The sequence below is a fragment of the Meriones unguiculatus genome, chromosome 14 (assembly GCF_030254825.1).
Source record: "Meriones unguiculatus strain TT.TT164.6M chromosome 14, Bangor_MerUng_6.1, whole genome shotgun sequence".
Classification (NCBI taxonomy): Eukaryota; Metazoa; Chordata; class Mammalia; order Rodentia; family Muridae; genus Meriones; species Meriones unguiculatus.
Genome location: NC_083361.1, coordinates 12,780,636 through 12,797,135, shown reverse-complemented (window position 1 = coordinate 12,797,135; position 16,500 = coordinate 12,780,636). Strand labels below are relative to the sequence as shown.

The 16,500-nt window shown below is 39.4% G+C and overlaps 1 protein-coding gene across 1 annotated transcript; it reads right to left on the bottom strand.

The window, feature by feature from the left end:
- Positions 1–10,230: 10,230 nt before the first annotated feature.
- LOC110565708 (vomeronasal type-1 receptor 4-like) lies at positions 10,231–11,169 on the bottom strand. The gene has a single exon (XM_021663451.2). It carries the CDS (start codon positions 11,152–11,154, stop codon positions 10,231–10,233), a length of 924 nt encoding a protein of 307 aa, XP_021519126.2. The 5' UTR covers positions 11,155–11,169.
- Positions 11,170–16,500: the final 5,331 nt, after the last annotated feature.

Here is a 16,500-nt window from a genome sequence, read left to right as displayed (position 1 = left end):
TCCAGAAAAATCCACCATTATTTTTATTGATGAAAACGTGGAATTGATCTTTTGCAATTACGAAGATACAGAAAAAGTAGAAAAGGAATAATTTTTCTTTGGGGGCTGTAGGACAACAGACACAGAGATATACAGTTCACAAAAGACACAATTACTTCTGACCAACCTGTAAACGTTCAGTTCCCAGAACTCTCTGAATTTTAGTAATTCATTTCAATAAAGAAGTCCCAACTTAGAAAAATATTCTGTTCATGACCAAGCTTTATTAGACAGAAAATACGTTGGTTTGAGTGAGAAATATCCCCCACTGCCTCAGAAATTTCAACACTAGGTCCCCTAGTTTATGTTGTTTGGGCAGGATTGGCTGGTGCAGCCTTTGGGAAGAAAGCACTTTTCACTAAAGTGGGCCTTGATATTAAAACCTTTGTAACTAACATACAACATATAGAAGGTAATCCATGCTTCATATGTATGTTCTTCAGTTTATTTTTTGAGGCAGAGCATCACTATGTAGCCTTGGCTGTCCTAGAACTTACTGTGTAGATCAGGCTTGCCTTAAACTCATAGATATCTGCCTTTCTAATTGTTGGGATTAAAGGCAAGCAGCAGTACACCTGGCTTACATTTCCTTATTTAGAAGACAAAAGTTCATATATGTGTGTGTTTTTAATTTATTTTTTCTAATTTATTCACTTTACACCCCAATTGCAGCCCCCTCTCTCTTGTCCTCCCAGTCACACCCTCCCTTTTCCCTCTAGCCCCCTCCCCTAGTCCTCAGAAAGGGGGAATCCTCCTTACCATACACTCCACACATAAAAACTGATGCACACATACAAAACATACTTGTCTTTTCCTTACACATTCAGATTGATGATGTCTGAATGGAAGTTTTACTTTTTTATGACCTCCTAAATATAACAACCCCTTTAGGGAAAGCAATGAGATGAGAGCAGACCCGGGTATAATGTCACCTACATTTGGAGGCACCAAAAGCTTGCCAGCTACATGGAATATCAGTGAATCTCAAAAATAGAAGTTCAGATATTAAAAGTCAGACCAAAGTACACATGCCATGTGACTGCATGTGTACTTTATTTACATAAAGTTTTAGAAGCAGGTGAAATTGAGCTAGTAGTTGGGGGTAAATGCTTCAATGATAAAACTATAAATAAAAGCAGTACCGTGGTTTCCTCGGCAAGGAATGAGGAAAAAAACTGACTGATAGGGATGTGAGATGTGAGGGCACTTCTCCAACATTGGCAATATAAGTAAACTGGCTCTGTTATTAGAAAAATAAAAGAGAAAGAAGCTTTTAAAAAGCTTTGTAAATTTCCAGCAGGTTTCCTCCGCTTCCTGATGCTTTTCAGTATGTGATTACTCTGTTCTTGCTCCTGTTGCCTTGCCTGCCACTTGTTCCTCTCTCTCCCCACCATGATGTCTTATCAGAGCACCAGAAAAGTAACTATGTAAATTTTTACCAAATAGTGGGATGTTGCTGTGAAGACTCTGGTCATGTTGGCTATAGTTGAAATGTAGAAGAAATTTGGATTAGAAAAGCAGCTGAGTGTTGTGAGTAGAGCATAATGTTTTATTCTGGTTGGAACCTGGGAAACTACAGAGATGAGAAAAAAATGAACTTTACTGGTCAGCTCAAGGGGTTTCAGAAGAACTCAGGGACTTTAACATAATTGTGTTAAAAGGCTTTATTGTGATATTTGGCGAACAATATGGCTGTATTATGCCCACATCCTGAGAACTGACATGAAGCAGAATGTGAAAGTGATGGATTGGTTTGTTTGGCCCACAGAATTTAAAGAAAGTACAACACAACTCTGTGGGATTATAATTAGTGGTAATTCTTATGCAGGCCTACATTGAAAAATAGCAGGTGCTACAGAAAGAAATACAAAATATATGGTTTGGAGAGGAAAAGATTACAAGGAGGCTTACTGCTATAGCAAGTGCAGCAGGCTTAAGAAGAGGCAGTAGTTGGTAAGGAGAGTAAGGGCACCAAAGAGAAGTCTACTGATCCTTACTGGTACTGTGAGAAGGTTGCTGTCAGGACAAAACTATCCAGCTAAGATTCAAGGAGCAAGAGAAGAAATATTGAAGGGTTGCTTGATCCTAGGGTGTAATTGTTTCAAAATTCTAAAGGTCCTGCAAATGTGTACCAAACAAATGTATATCAAATATCAAGATGACAAATGCAAGAACACTGAGCCTTCCTATCATTTCTTTTTTAAATCAATGAGGCTATTCAGTGTGTGTCAGGGAGGCCATCAGAAACCTTTGGGTAAAGTTGTGAAAATGGATTCTGGATTGCAATGTAGAACATTTGAGATCTCTTGACATCCTGTTCTGGTTATTTTGTAACCAGAACAGCAACATAAAGGTGATGCCTTCCCTCCTTTATCCAATACCTCCTTTATGCATTCTCTCTCAGGAATCATTAGCTTGAGTAAACAATACCTTTAATCATTTGGCTTAGTCATGGTATTTTAACATAGCAAGAAAAAGTAATTTACTCATACTCAGGATGCTGTTCTCCCAATTATCTTTATTTTTTCTGGCCTCATTGTCTTCACTCCTCCTTAACTCGCCTTAGCCCAGTTGCTTTTACTGACATAGCTTGACTAAAAGTCTCCCCATACAATTAGTGTTTCAATCCATGGTTCAAAACTGATAGGGAATTTCTTGAGGTTTTAGGAGCTAGGATCCACCTGGAAGATGCAGGTTATTCCTTGGCAGGACTGTAAGAACTTTGACTCTTTCTTTCTTTCTTTTTTTATTAATTACAATTTATTCACTTTGTATCCCAGCTGTAGCCCCTTCTGGGCTTTCCCAGTACTTTCCCAGTCCCACCCTCCCTCCCTCTTCTCCTTCCATGACCCTCCCCAAGTCCACTGATAGGGGAGGTCCTCCTTTCCTTCCCTCTGACCCTAGCCTATCAGGTCTCATCAGGACTGGCTGCATTGTCTTCTTCTGTGACCTGGTAAGACTGCTCCCACCTCAGGGGGAGGTAAACAAAGAGCCAGCCACTGAGTTCATGTCAGAGACAGTCCCTGTTCCCATTACTAGGAAACCCACTTCAATACTGAGCTGCCGTGGGCTACATCTGTGCAGAGGTTCTAGGTTATCTCCATGCATGGTCTGTGGTTGGAGTATCAGTCTCAGAAAAGACCCCTTTGCCCAGATTTTTTGGTTCTCTTGCTCTCCTTCTGGAGCTCTTATCCCTTCCAGGTCTTTCTATCTCCCCTTCTTTCCTAAGATTCCCTGAACTCTGCCCAAAGTTTTGCTGTGAGTCTTAGCATCTGCTTTGATATTCTGCAGGATAGAATCTTTTAGAGGCCCTCTGTGGTAGGCTGCTGTCCTGTTCCCTGTTTTCTTCCTCTTCTGATGTCTGTCCCGTTTGCCTTTCTAAATGAGGATTTATCATTTTACTCAGGGTCCTCCCTCTTGCTGAGTTTCCTTAGGTGTGCAGATTTTAATATGTATATCCTATATTATATGTCTGATATCCACTTATATCCACCATTTGTGTCTTTCTGCTTCTGGGATGCCTCACTCAGGATGATCTTTTCTAGTCCCCACCATTTGCCTACAAATTTCATGATTTTCTTGTTTTTAAACGCTGACTAGTATTCCATTGTGTAAATGTACAACAATTTCTGTATCCATTCCTCAACTGAGGGACATCTGGTTGTTTCCAGATTCTGGCTATTATGAATAAAGCTGCTACGAACATGTTTGAGCAAATGTCTGTGTTGTATACTTGATCATCTTTTGGATATATGCCTAGGAGTGGTATAGCTGGATCTTGAGGAAGCACTATTCCTAATTTTCTGAGGAAGCGCTGGATTAATTTCCAAAGTGGTTGTGCAAGTTTTCATTCTCACCAGCAATGGAGGAGGGTTCCTCTTTCTCCACACCCTCTCCAACATGTGTTGTCACTTGAGTTTTTGATCTTGGCCATTCTGATAGGTTTCAGGTGAAATCTCAAGGTTGTTTTGATTTGTGCTTTCCTCATTACTAAGGATGTTGAGCATTTGAAGTGTTTCTCTGCCATTCGAAATTCCTCTGAGAATTCTGTTTAGTAAATTTTTATTTTGTTTGTATTAATTACAGTTTATTCATTTTTTTTACCCCAGCTTTAGCCCCCCTCCATTCCCTCCCAATCTTACCCTCCCTCATCTCCCATGCTCCTCTCCAAGTCCAAATGATAGGGGAGGACCTCCTTCCCCTTCCATCTGACCCTAGCTTATCAGGTCTCATCAGGACTTAGCAGCTCTCCTTCTGGAGCTCCTGCCCTCTCCAGGTCATACTATCTACCCCTTCTTTCCTAAGATTCCCTGCACTCTGCCCAAAGTTTGGTTATGAGTCTCAGCATCTGCTTTGATACACTGCTGGGTAGAATCAGAGGCCCTCTGTGATAGGCTCCTGTCCTCTTTCCTGTTTTCCCCTTCTTCCAGTGTCCATCCCATTTGCCCTTCTGAGTGAGGATTGGTCATCTTACCCAGGGTCCTCCTTGCTTAGCTTCTTTAGGTGTACAGACTTTAGTAGGTTTATGCTATATTATATGTCTAATATCTACTTCTAAGTGTGTATATACCCTGTATGTCTTTCTGCTTCTAGGATACCTCACTCAGGATGATATTTTCCAGATCTCACCATTTGCCTGCAAAATTTCATTATTTCCTTGTTTTTAATTGCTGAGTAGCATTCCATTGTGTAAATGTACCACAATTTCTGTATCCATTCCTCCGTTGAGGGGCAGCTGGGTTGTTTCCAGATTCTGGCTATAGCGAGTAAAGCTGCTATGAATGTGGTTGAACAAGTGTCTTTGTTATGCACTTGAGCATATTTTGGATATATGCCTAGGAGTGGTATAGCTGGATCTTGAGGAAGCGCTATTCCTAAATGTCTGAGAAAGTGCCAGATTGATTTCCAAAGTGGTTGTACAAGTTTACATTCCCACCAGCAATGGAGGAGGGCTCCCCTTTCTCCACATCCTCTCCAGCATGCGTTGTCACTTGAGGTTTTGGTCTTAGCCATTCTGATGGGTGTAAGGTGAAATCTCAGGATCGTTTTGATTTGCATTTCCCTGATGACTAAGGACGTTGAACATTTCTTTAAGTGTTTCTCTCCCGTTCTTTATTCCTCTATAGAGAATTCTATTCAGCTCAGTACCCCATTTTTTAATTGGATTACTTGATTTGTTCCTTTTTAACTTCTTTAGTTTTTTATATATGAATATATTATATTTATAAATATATAAATATTGTACATATACATATAAATACATATACATATAAATATTTATATATTCTGGATATATTTTTATATATTCTCTCAGATATAAACCCACACACCTATGGATACTTAATTTTTGACAAAGAAGCCAAAACCATTCAATGGAAAAAAGACAGCATCTTCAACAAATGGTGCTGGTCTAACTGGATGCCTATATGCAGAAAAAGGAAAATAGATTCGTAAGTATCACCCTGCACAAAACTAAAGTCCAGGTGGATTAAAGACCTCAACATAAAACCAGACACACTAAATCAGTTAGAAGAAAAAATGGGGAAGAGCCTAGAACTCATTGGCACAGGTGACAACTTCCTGAACAGAACACCAACAGCACAGGCTCTAAGAGCAACAATCAATAAATGGGACCTCATGAAACTGAAAAGCTTCTGTAAAGCAAAAGATACTGTTGCTAGAAAAAAATGACAGCCTACAGACTGGGAAAGGATCTTCACCAACCCTATCTCTGACAGAGGGCTGATATCCAGAATATATAAAGAACTAAAGAAGCTGTTTGGCAATGCAGATTTTTCTTTTAACTATTAATTTTTAACTTGGGGTGGGAGGGAACACCAATGTCCTAGCTGTGTTCTGACTGCAGTGAAGACACTGCATGTTGTTTTCACTATTGTACATGTGACCTGCACATGCAAGAAAAAGGTGGAATGTTTAACACACCATAATCAGCTCAGGGTATTTGCCAATCTGAAATAAAGTGGGATAGGGAAGTGTGTCCTTCAGGTCCAGGGTACTAAACTCCCTTTCGCTGCAGTGCGTGAGAGGTATGTTGTCTGTGACTGTATGGATGTGTGTTTGCGTGCATGTTTGTGCATGTATGGCTGTGCATGTTCTGTCCATCCATGTTGAAGAGGATTGGAAATGTAAGCTTTTATTTATTGTTTTAGAATGTGAAATAGTGAGCAGCCACAGTTGGGGGAGGGGAAGGTAGGTGAAGCTGTAAGATTGCTCCAGATGCCTCAAACTTATGCACAAAGCTAAGTGACCAAACTTCTTGTTTTGATTTGAAAAGTGCATTGTTTTCTTGTCCCTTCCTTTGATGAAATGTTACCCTTTTGTGGGCCTTTTGATGTGAATAGATGTTTTCTAGGATAAAATTTAAGGACTAATTTTAGACTTAAATCATCCCACTTTTGTAATTTGTTTTCAATGGTTTTATGTATAGCAAGCACAACTGTAATCTAGTTTAAGAGAAACAGTGCTTCCTTTTAGTTAATCTGTATTTCCCTTGTTACTGTAAAAGACTGTTTATTCATAATGTTTACAGTTTGTTGCAACAGCCATCTTCTTGGGAGAAAGCTTGAGTGTAAAGCCATTTGTAAAAGGCTTTGCCATACTCACTAAACATGTGCCTGTTGCTGTTAACTTTTGACAAATAAAAACTGGTCTTTTCTCTTTTTTTTTAAAATTTTTCATCAATTACACTTTATTCATTCTGCATCCCCCCATAAGCCCCTCCCTCCTCCCCTCCCAATCCCACCCTTCCTCCTCCCTCTGCTTGCATGCCACTCCCCAAGTCCACTAATAGGGGAGGTTCTCCTCTCCTTTCTGATCTTAGTCTGTCAGTTCACATCAAAAGTGGCTGCATTGTCCTCTACTATGGCAACAAGTCAAGCAATCCGATTAAAAAATGGGGCACAGAGCTAAGCAGAGAATTCTCAGTAGAGGAATACAGAATGGCAGAGAAACACTTAAGGAAATGCTCAATGTCCTTAGCCATCAGGGAGATGCAAATCAAAACGACCCTGAGATTTCACCTGACACCCATCAGAATGGCCAAGATCAAGAACTTTGACTCTTAACACCTGTCAGTTATATTGAACTCTTCCAGTATTTTGGGATCGTAGCGTTTTGCTGTCTTTTCCAGTTTCAGCTGTGATACTCGTTCTAGGCACTCTTTCAACCTTGTGGCTAGTACTGTAGTTGGAATCCCCCACTTAATTGTGTTGTACACGGGCGGTATACTTAGCTTATCAGACCCATGAAGAGCAGCACATGTAGGAATACATTATTTGTTGTAAACCTTTGTTGAGACTAATGCAATAAAACAAGATGAGGACAGTAAGGAGAAGCGTAGATTATTTAGATTGATAAAGGAACAAAATGAAGTCCCACCTTACATTACCATAAAAATATTACCTGCAACATACAGACTGTAATTCCACCAGTTACAGCTAGGCATGTTCATGACTCCTAATCCATTTTTGTAACTCAATCATAAACCTCACATGGGAACTAATTGCAAACCTTCAATGGTAACAGTTTCCTAGTTTTCATCAAGAGTGCTGACAGGAATGACACGCTGACATGCTACTCTATCCCACAGTGTATAGATGACAGATATGGTGAAGTCAAAGCAACAAAAAGGTACTTTATTAGTGTAGGTGCATAAGGCTTACTGAGATCTTTTGGCTGCAGATTAGAACAGCAGGGCTTCATAAAGTGGAATGTTGTGGCTTCACCAGCCACCATGATGGCAGTACCCTTTACATTGGATGTTAAAGTTTATGAAGTCCTTGTGAAATGCTCAGAGCATCCAGTATGATCTGATGATGATCTGATGATGCCACAGGAATGTTTGATCTCCATTTTCTCAGAACATTGTGACTTTTAAAAAAATTTATTTTTATTTTTTATTTTTATTTTTTAAATATTAGTTACAGTTTGTTAAATTTGTATCCCTGCTGTATCCCACTCCCTCTTTCCCTCCTAATCCCACCCTCCCACCCTCATCTCCTCCCTGCCCCTTTCCAAGTCCACTGATAGGGGAGAATCTCCTCCCCTTCCATCTGATACTGGTTTATCAGGTGTCTTCAGGACTGGCTGCAAAGTTCTCCTCTGTGGCCTAGCAGGGCTGCTCCTCCCTGAGGCTGGAGGGAGGTCAAAGAGCCAGCCACTGAGTTCATGTCAGAAACAGTCCCTGTTCCTCTTATTAGGGTACCCACTTGGATACTGAGCTACCAATGGCTACATCTGAGCAGAAGTTCTAGGTTGCATCTATACATGGTCCTTATTTGGAGAAACAGTCTCATAAAAGACCCCTGTGCCCAGATTGGATGTAGGAGCAAACAAGTAACAGGACAGGAGCTTACCACAGAGGGCCTCTGAAAGACTCTACCTAGAAGTATATCAAAGCAGATATTAAGACTCATAACAAAACCTTCAGCAGAGTGCAGGGAATAAAAAAAAAAGGGGGGGGAGGGAGTTAATGTGACCTGGAGAAGACAGGAATTCCACAAGGAACATTGTGACTTAAGGCAGTATCTGTGAGCATTCAATCAAAGAATCGTATTCAACAGTAAATTGGCTTTAAAGAAATAATTTTAAAGGTCACTAGTGACTAAATTCTTAGATACTCTACATTATTAAATAGATACAATTGGCATTCTTACTACAAGATTATAGTATTTGTATATTCCTTATCCAGGATAAACAGAATCTGGAAATAGTGATATCACGGCTCATGACAAAGGGGCCTAAAGTAGGAAAATACATAGAAATGATAGCTGTAATATTTATTAGCCACCAACTAGGATTTTGTGAAAAAGTAATGCAGCCTTGTAAGATGGAAGAGAGGGTATAAAAAACTAAGGCTGCTTACCTTGAAGATCTCTCAACATAAAGTTTTGTGACAGTATTTAACACTGTTCTTCTCTTCATCAAAATTTCTAGAGAGAGTTGTTTCCCTAGAATATGTTTCTGTTTCTGTAGACAATTTCTGCACACTGCATGTGTGGGGGCATAATCTCTCTTTGTTGGGGGGATGTATTTCCCCTTTACTCTTCACAAACATCAGTACCTTCATCTTTATCTTCTTAGCCATCTTGTTTATTCATCTTTTTAAGAAACTGAGACTTAACCCATTTACTTAGCCTCAAGGAACACTACTTAGTAATTTCTGTGAACAAATTATTGCTTGGTTATGCAGAGTACAACCCTGTGATACTTTCACCTATGTTTTGCTCCTTTTAGTACCATATGAAAACTCAAACAGATATTAGAGTCTACATTAGAAATACAAGTGGCTTCCCACAACATTTTTACATTTTTAATCAATTTATTTAGAATTTCATACAATGTTTCTTCATCATATTCAACTTTCCCCCAAATTCTCTCAGAACCATCCCCACCTCCTTACCTCAAAACTTTAAGTTATTTTATTTTTAATTTTATTAAGTTCAATTTGTTTTGTCCAAGTTCTCTGGGTTGTGTTGCTGGCCACTGATTGTGTTTAGCCTACCTGTGGTCACACTGTTAAAACAGACTAACCCACTCAATTTCCCAGCTGCTATCAAATGCCAACATTCTATCATGTAATGCTATGACTTCATGGCTATCTCCTCCCTATTCCCAGGGCTAAAAATATTATTTGATCTCAGCTTGCACAGTTCTTGTGCCTGCTGTAACAAATAACTGCGAGTGCATATGTGTAACTGCAAAATTCTTGAGTCACAAAACATGAAGAAACCAAGCAGGTGTTGACCTGTAAGCTTTATCTGTACTGGTTAGCTTTCATAGTACTAGAAGGTTCTATGCTCTCAACTGGAGGAAAAAGTTAATAGATATCATCCAACCATGAGCCCTGTAAACTACAAAATGATTTGCCTGACAAGACAGGCCCACTTAAACAACCTATGGCAGAAGTAACCAACCATATTATGATATGCTTAAAGGAACACTCAATGTAATGGAGTCTATAACTAGCATAGTGAGTGTGGCTGAGAAACTGTGGATCTCTAGACAATAGTTTAGAAGGGAGAATATATTACTATTAATCTGTGGAATTATCATAGTATTAAAACAATCTCCCCTGAAATTATTACACTGATATTTTAAAGGTCACTAATGACTAAATTCTTAGATACTCTACATTATTAAATAGATACAATTGGCATTCTTGCTACAAGATTATAGTATTTGTATATTCCTTATCCAGGATAAACAGAATCTGGAAATAGTGATATCACGGCTCATGACAAAGGGGCCTAAAGTAGGAAAACACATAGAAATGATAGCTGTAATATTTATTAGCCACCAACTAGGATTGTGTGAAAAAGTAATGCAGCCTTGTAAGATGGAAGAGAGGGTATAAAAAGCCAGAAATGTGCACAGCAGGAATAGAATGTTCTGGGTGGCTCTGGACTCAGGGGAGATTCTGAGGGAAGCATGAGAACTATGAATATGTTGAACCCGCTTCTTGTGTCCATACAGTACAATAATCATGGAGCTGCTGGAAATGACCAGGAGCACAGAAAGTAAGACTTCGGGTAAGATCCAAAATGCTGTGTACAGTGATTCTACTATAGTATCTCGACCTGGAAAGGAGGAACATAAATCAAAATTTCTTTTTTGTGTAATATTATTATCATTCCTCTTGGTAGATGGATACATAGGGAAAATCATATTCACCATCATGTGTAGGATCCAGCAGAGAGAAATGAAGAAGCCCATGAACCGTGGAGCTTTGACTATGATATTCTTCCAGCACGAGTTTCTAGGGCTGATGGTGATAGCCTGGAAGACACTCAAGAGACAGGTGGTGCTGGTAGACATACCCCTGCCAAGTCTGAGAATATATAAAATGATTTTACATCCAATATCATTGAAGAAATGATTCCATTCAAAAGCTCCCGTTATCTGTAGCATTCCTTTGGAGAAAATTATCAAAGAGTTGGCTGTGAACACATGTGTAAGAATCAAGTCTATGGTCTTTAATGTGCCTTCACTGTAATAAAGGAGTAGATAGTAGAAAAGAAGAGAGAAGTTTCCCAGAATTCCAAGTGCACTCTGAAGTGAGAGCACTATTCCTATTGCCAAGTTCCTCGATTCCATCCTGTCATTCAGCACTTTCCCCTTTGAATTATTAAAACAAATACATCTCAGAGTCAAATCTTTCAATGACATTTCTAGACTTGATTGTGTGTAAGAATCACTTGATCTCAAGATTGCAAAGCTAAAGTCTGAACCATTGCAAGACTGTGTTTTAAAACAAATATTTTATCATTGTTAATAACTTTCAGTGAGCTAAGCATGGTGGTTCATGCCTTTAATCCTAGTACTCAGGAGGCAGAGGTAGGCAGATTTCTGTGAGACTGGCCTAGTCTACAAAGCAACTTCCAGGCCAGCCAGTGTTAACATGGAGAAACTGACTAAAAAAAAAAAAAAGGTACAAATAAAAACCAAAGAACTTTCAGTGAAACTTTACAAGCCAATAAATGCATGTATTTATGGACTGAACTTCCAGTACTCTATGTAGAAATCTTAGCATCAAGAATAGGTGCAGTAGACCTTGGGAGAAGCAATGGCCTGTGTGTTCAAATGGCAATAATGCTCACTTTTATAGTCCAGAATGACCAGGTTTAAGGAAAAGGAGGCTTTAAATCACCATCTTCAGTGTGAAAAAAAACCTCATGCAGTCCTCATGTGATGTGAAACATTTAAAAATGTACATAGTTCACAATGTGTGAATATGTATTCTTAGTGAAAATGTTTATTAGACATGGCAAAAGACTCTAACCATATGATTTAAGTTAAAAATTAGAAAAGATTAGACTGAGAGCTAGTTTTTCAACATCAGTTTTCATGAAAACCTCACAATAATAACCCGTGCAGGCTTGCTTATTTGTAGTCATGATGTGGGAGGGAGCCACAGCAAATATGTTCTATTTGTTGAACACTTTACCTAGTTACAATAGAATTAAAATGGTGAATTAAACCAATAAAAAGTTGTGTTCAAGAAAACATACATTCAATGAGTAAACAGGGAAGCTTTACTACTTTTCTTAATAGATCCACTGTTTTGGTGTCGCCATGCAGTAACATAAAGGAAAGATCGTAGGACACACCAGTTCTTTCAGGATAAGGAAAAGACAGGCATCTTATGAACTGGTGCTAGTGTTGCCATTGCTGAAAACACTTCAGATGAACTGGAATAAATATATCTGTCAAAGTCTCACTCTTGTGCTGATGTCTGCAAAGCCAAAGTTCACATGCTTATACAAATAGTATTTTCTGACCAAAGACCTCCATACATGTGTGTTAGAAGTGTAGCACCACAGAAAATACAGAATGATGGCCTCTAGCATAATGTAAATGAAATAGAATCCTTAAAAAACACCCAGAAGAATTTGAGATCATAATAATTGCATTTATGCAATGCACAACATAGGATGGCATTGATCAGATTTCTTAAAGGTTAACAGATATGAACCTATGTCTCCATATTTACACTCTAGCTCATAAGACCACAATTCTAAATTATTGACTTACTATCATAGATTTATAACAAATGTAGTTGTCAGTATCCTATTTTTTATTTTGTGGAATTGGAGAAGTTTAGATGGGATCTCACTCGAAATATAAACTGGAGCTGACCTGTATCTTTCTACAATCCCACTGCCTCAGCATATGGGATTGCCCCCTCTAGGAATGTGAGTTTTTGGATATATTGCTTAGAAATGATGGGTAATGAGTAGGGGTTTGCACAAGATAAACAGAAAGAAATACAGAGCCAGATCATGAACCAAACAATAGACTCATGGATATTAGTATCATGCACACTGTGAACTCATTATGATGCTCATTCAAACAGGGTCCTGAATCTTTGTTACACTTTACAACATTTGGGTGCTTTTTCAGATAATTAAGTCATGGAAAGAAGGATATTTGTCAGAATACACAGCATCTTACAGAAGCAAACTGAAAACAAAGTATGGGGACTTTTTAAAAGTCCACCCACCTGGAATCCTTGGCTTGCTGAGGTGGTTGCACACATGGTCCAAAGCATGTTGCAGAAAAATCTGCCATGGGAGCTCTGTGAGAATAGAACTATCAATTATAGTCACTGAAAAACACTCAAACCCAAGAACTTCCACAGTATTGGAGATACCTTGAAGTAGATACCTTAGGAAGTAGAATACAACCGATGCTTAAGAAATGAGCACAGGGTCCTTAACCCTTATTCAGTGAAGAGAAAGACAAAATGATGGGAAGAATACATTTGATTTCATCTTTACCTTGAATAATTTGGAATTCTCATATTTCCCAATATCTCAGTCACTCTGCCAATTTCCAATGACTGCTTCTGTTTGTCTTCAGAGCCACAGCAATTTTTACAGGATCACACAGTGTTGCTATATTTATTACAGCAATCAAGTAATCTCAGTACTTGATTAGAGATTCATTGTGTTAAGAGGCATCCTACAGTTTAACTTATCACCCCGCACAAAACTAAAGTCCAAGTGGATCAAAGACCTCAACATAAAACCAGACACATTAAATTGGTTAGAAGAAAAAGTGTGGAATACCCTAGAACTAATTGGTACAGGAGATAACTTCCTGAACAGAACACCAATAGCACAGGCTCTAAGAGCAACAATCAATAAATGGGACCTAATGAAACTGAAAAGCTTCTGTAAAGCAAAGGACACTGTCATCAGAACAAAACGACTGCCTACAGATTGGGAAAGAATCTTCACCAACCCTTTATCTGACAGAGGGCTAATATCCAGTATATATGAAGAACTAAATGAACTGAAAAGCAGCAAACCAAGTAATCCAATTAAAAAATGGGGAACAGAGCTGAGCAGAATTCTCTGTAGAGGAATATAGAATGGCGGAGAAACACTTAAAGAAATGCTCAACGACATTAGCCATCAGGGAAATGCAAATCAAAACGACCCTGAGATTTCACCTTACACCCATCAGAATGGCCAAGATGAAAAACTTGAGTGACAACACATGCTGGAGAGGCTGTGGAGAAAAGGGAATCCTCCTCCACTGGTGGTAGGAATGTAAACTTGTACAACCACTCTGGAAATCAATCTGGCACTTTCTCAGACAACTAGGAATAGTGCTTCCTCAAGATCCAGCCATACCACTCCTAGGCATATATCCAAAAGAGGCTCAAGTACACAATAAGGACATTTGATCAACCATGTTTGTAGCAGCTTTATATGTAATAGCCGGAAGCTGGAAACAGCCCAGATGCCCCTCAGCTGAAGAATGGATGCAGATATTGTGGTACATCTACACAATGGAATATTACTCAGCAATGAAAAACAAGGAAATCATGAAATTTGCAGGTAAATGGTGGGACCTGGAAAGGATCATCCTGAGTGAGCTGTCCCAGAAGCAGAAGGAAACACATCGTATATACTCACTCATATAGACATGTAATATAGGATAAACCTACTAAAATATGTATGTCTAAAGAAACTAATCAAGAGAGAGGACCCTGACTAAAATGCTCAATCCCCATCCTGAAAGGCAAAGAGGAAGGACATCAGAAGAAGAAGCAAACAGAAAACAAGCTAGAAACCCGCCACAGATGGCCTCTGAAAGGCTCTACCCTGCAGACTATCAAAGCAGATGCTGAGACTTATGGCCAACTGTTGGGCAATGTGCATAGAATCTTATGTAAGAAGTGGGAAATAATATCTGGAGAGGACAGGAACCCCACAAGGAGAGCAACAGAACCAGAAATTTGAACACAGCGGTCTTCCCAGAGGCTCATGCTCCAACCAAGTACAATGCATGGAGATAACCTAGAACCCCTGCACAGATGTAGCCCATGGCAGTTTAGTGTCCAAGTGGGTTACATAGTAATGGGAAGAGGGACTGCCTCTGACATAATCTGATTGGCCTGCTCTTTGATCACCTCTCCCTGAGGGGGAAGCAGCCTTACCAGGCCACAGAAGACGAGAATGTAGCCACTCCTGATGAGATCTGATAGACTGAGATCAGAAGGAAGGAGAGGAGGACCTCCCCTATCAGTGGACTTGGGGAGGGGCATTCGTGAAGAAGGGGATGGGAGGGTGGGGTCGGGAGGGGAGAAGGGAGGGGCTTATGGGGGGATACAAAGTGAATAAAGTGTAATTAATAAAAAATAAGTTGAAAAAAAAGAAAACTTCAGAGAGGTGGCTGTGATCACTGTATAACTGAGTTCATTTGCCATCTTCTACAATTTCTGTAAATGTTGGGTGTGGACAATGATGTTTCTTTTATGACCAAGACAAGGACTGAGAGAAGACTTTGTAGATTATTGCCTTAATTTAAAAGGTAGTTTTGGGCGATTTGGTGACTTGAGAAATGGGAATGTGACCTGGCTCCTTGCATAGTCACATAATTTTGTGTTCAATGATGCTATCACATTTTGCGATGTTCAACTGATATTCATGCGATTTCTACTGCATCACAAATTACTAGCATCATATAAACTATAGTGTTCATTATACCATCTAAATCAACAGAAACTGCCTATCTCTAACTTGAATTTGTTAAGTGCAAGAAAAACCCATTTTTTTTTATTTCTGCATAAGAATATTTCTATGATTTCATGGTAGAGAGCATGGTGACATCTCTCAAATGAATACTTGAACAGTATTATTTATTTTCATGAGCCTTGTTCAAAATTCATGATCATCTCTAATACATGAAAACTAAAGTGTCAAATAACATGAGAATAATGTATTTTCATATACTCTTAAAAAAAAAGCAGATTGAAACAGATGCTAAGATTCATAGCCAAATATTGGATGGAGCACAGGGAGTCTTGTGGAAGAGTTGGAATGGGGGATAGAAGGACCCAGAGGGGACAGGAGGTCCACAAGACCAGTTAACTAGGGCCTAGGGGGTCTTGTGGAAACTGAAGCACCAACAAAGGACCAGCCATGGACAGGACCTAGGTGCCCTACACGGATATAGCCAATAGGCAGCTCTGTTCTCATGTGGGTTCCCTAGTAAGGGGAGTGGGGTCTGTCTCTGACATGGACTTTGTTGCCTGCTTTTTGATCACTTCACCCGACAGGGCTGCCTCACCAGTCTACAGGGGGAGAGGATGCGCTCAGTTCTGATGTGACTTGATGTGCTGAGGTGGGGTGGGGGCTCCCCTTTTCTGAGGAGTAGATGATGGGCATAAAGGAAAGACAGAGGAAGGGTGAGACCGGGAGGAGAGGAGGGAGGAGGGAGGGGCCTATGATCAGGATGTAAAGTGAATACATAAAAAATTTTATTTTACTTTTTGTAATTATAACATAATTACATCATTTTCTCATGCCATTACTCTCTACAAAACCTCTCATATACCCTGCCTTGCTCACTTTAAAATTCATGGCTCACTTTTAATACCTATTGCTACACACACACACACACACACACACACACACACACACACACACG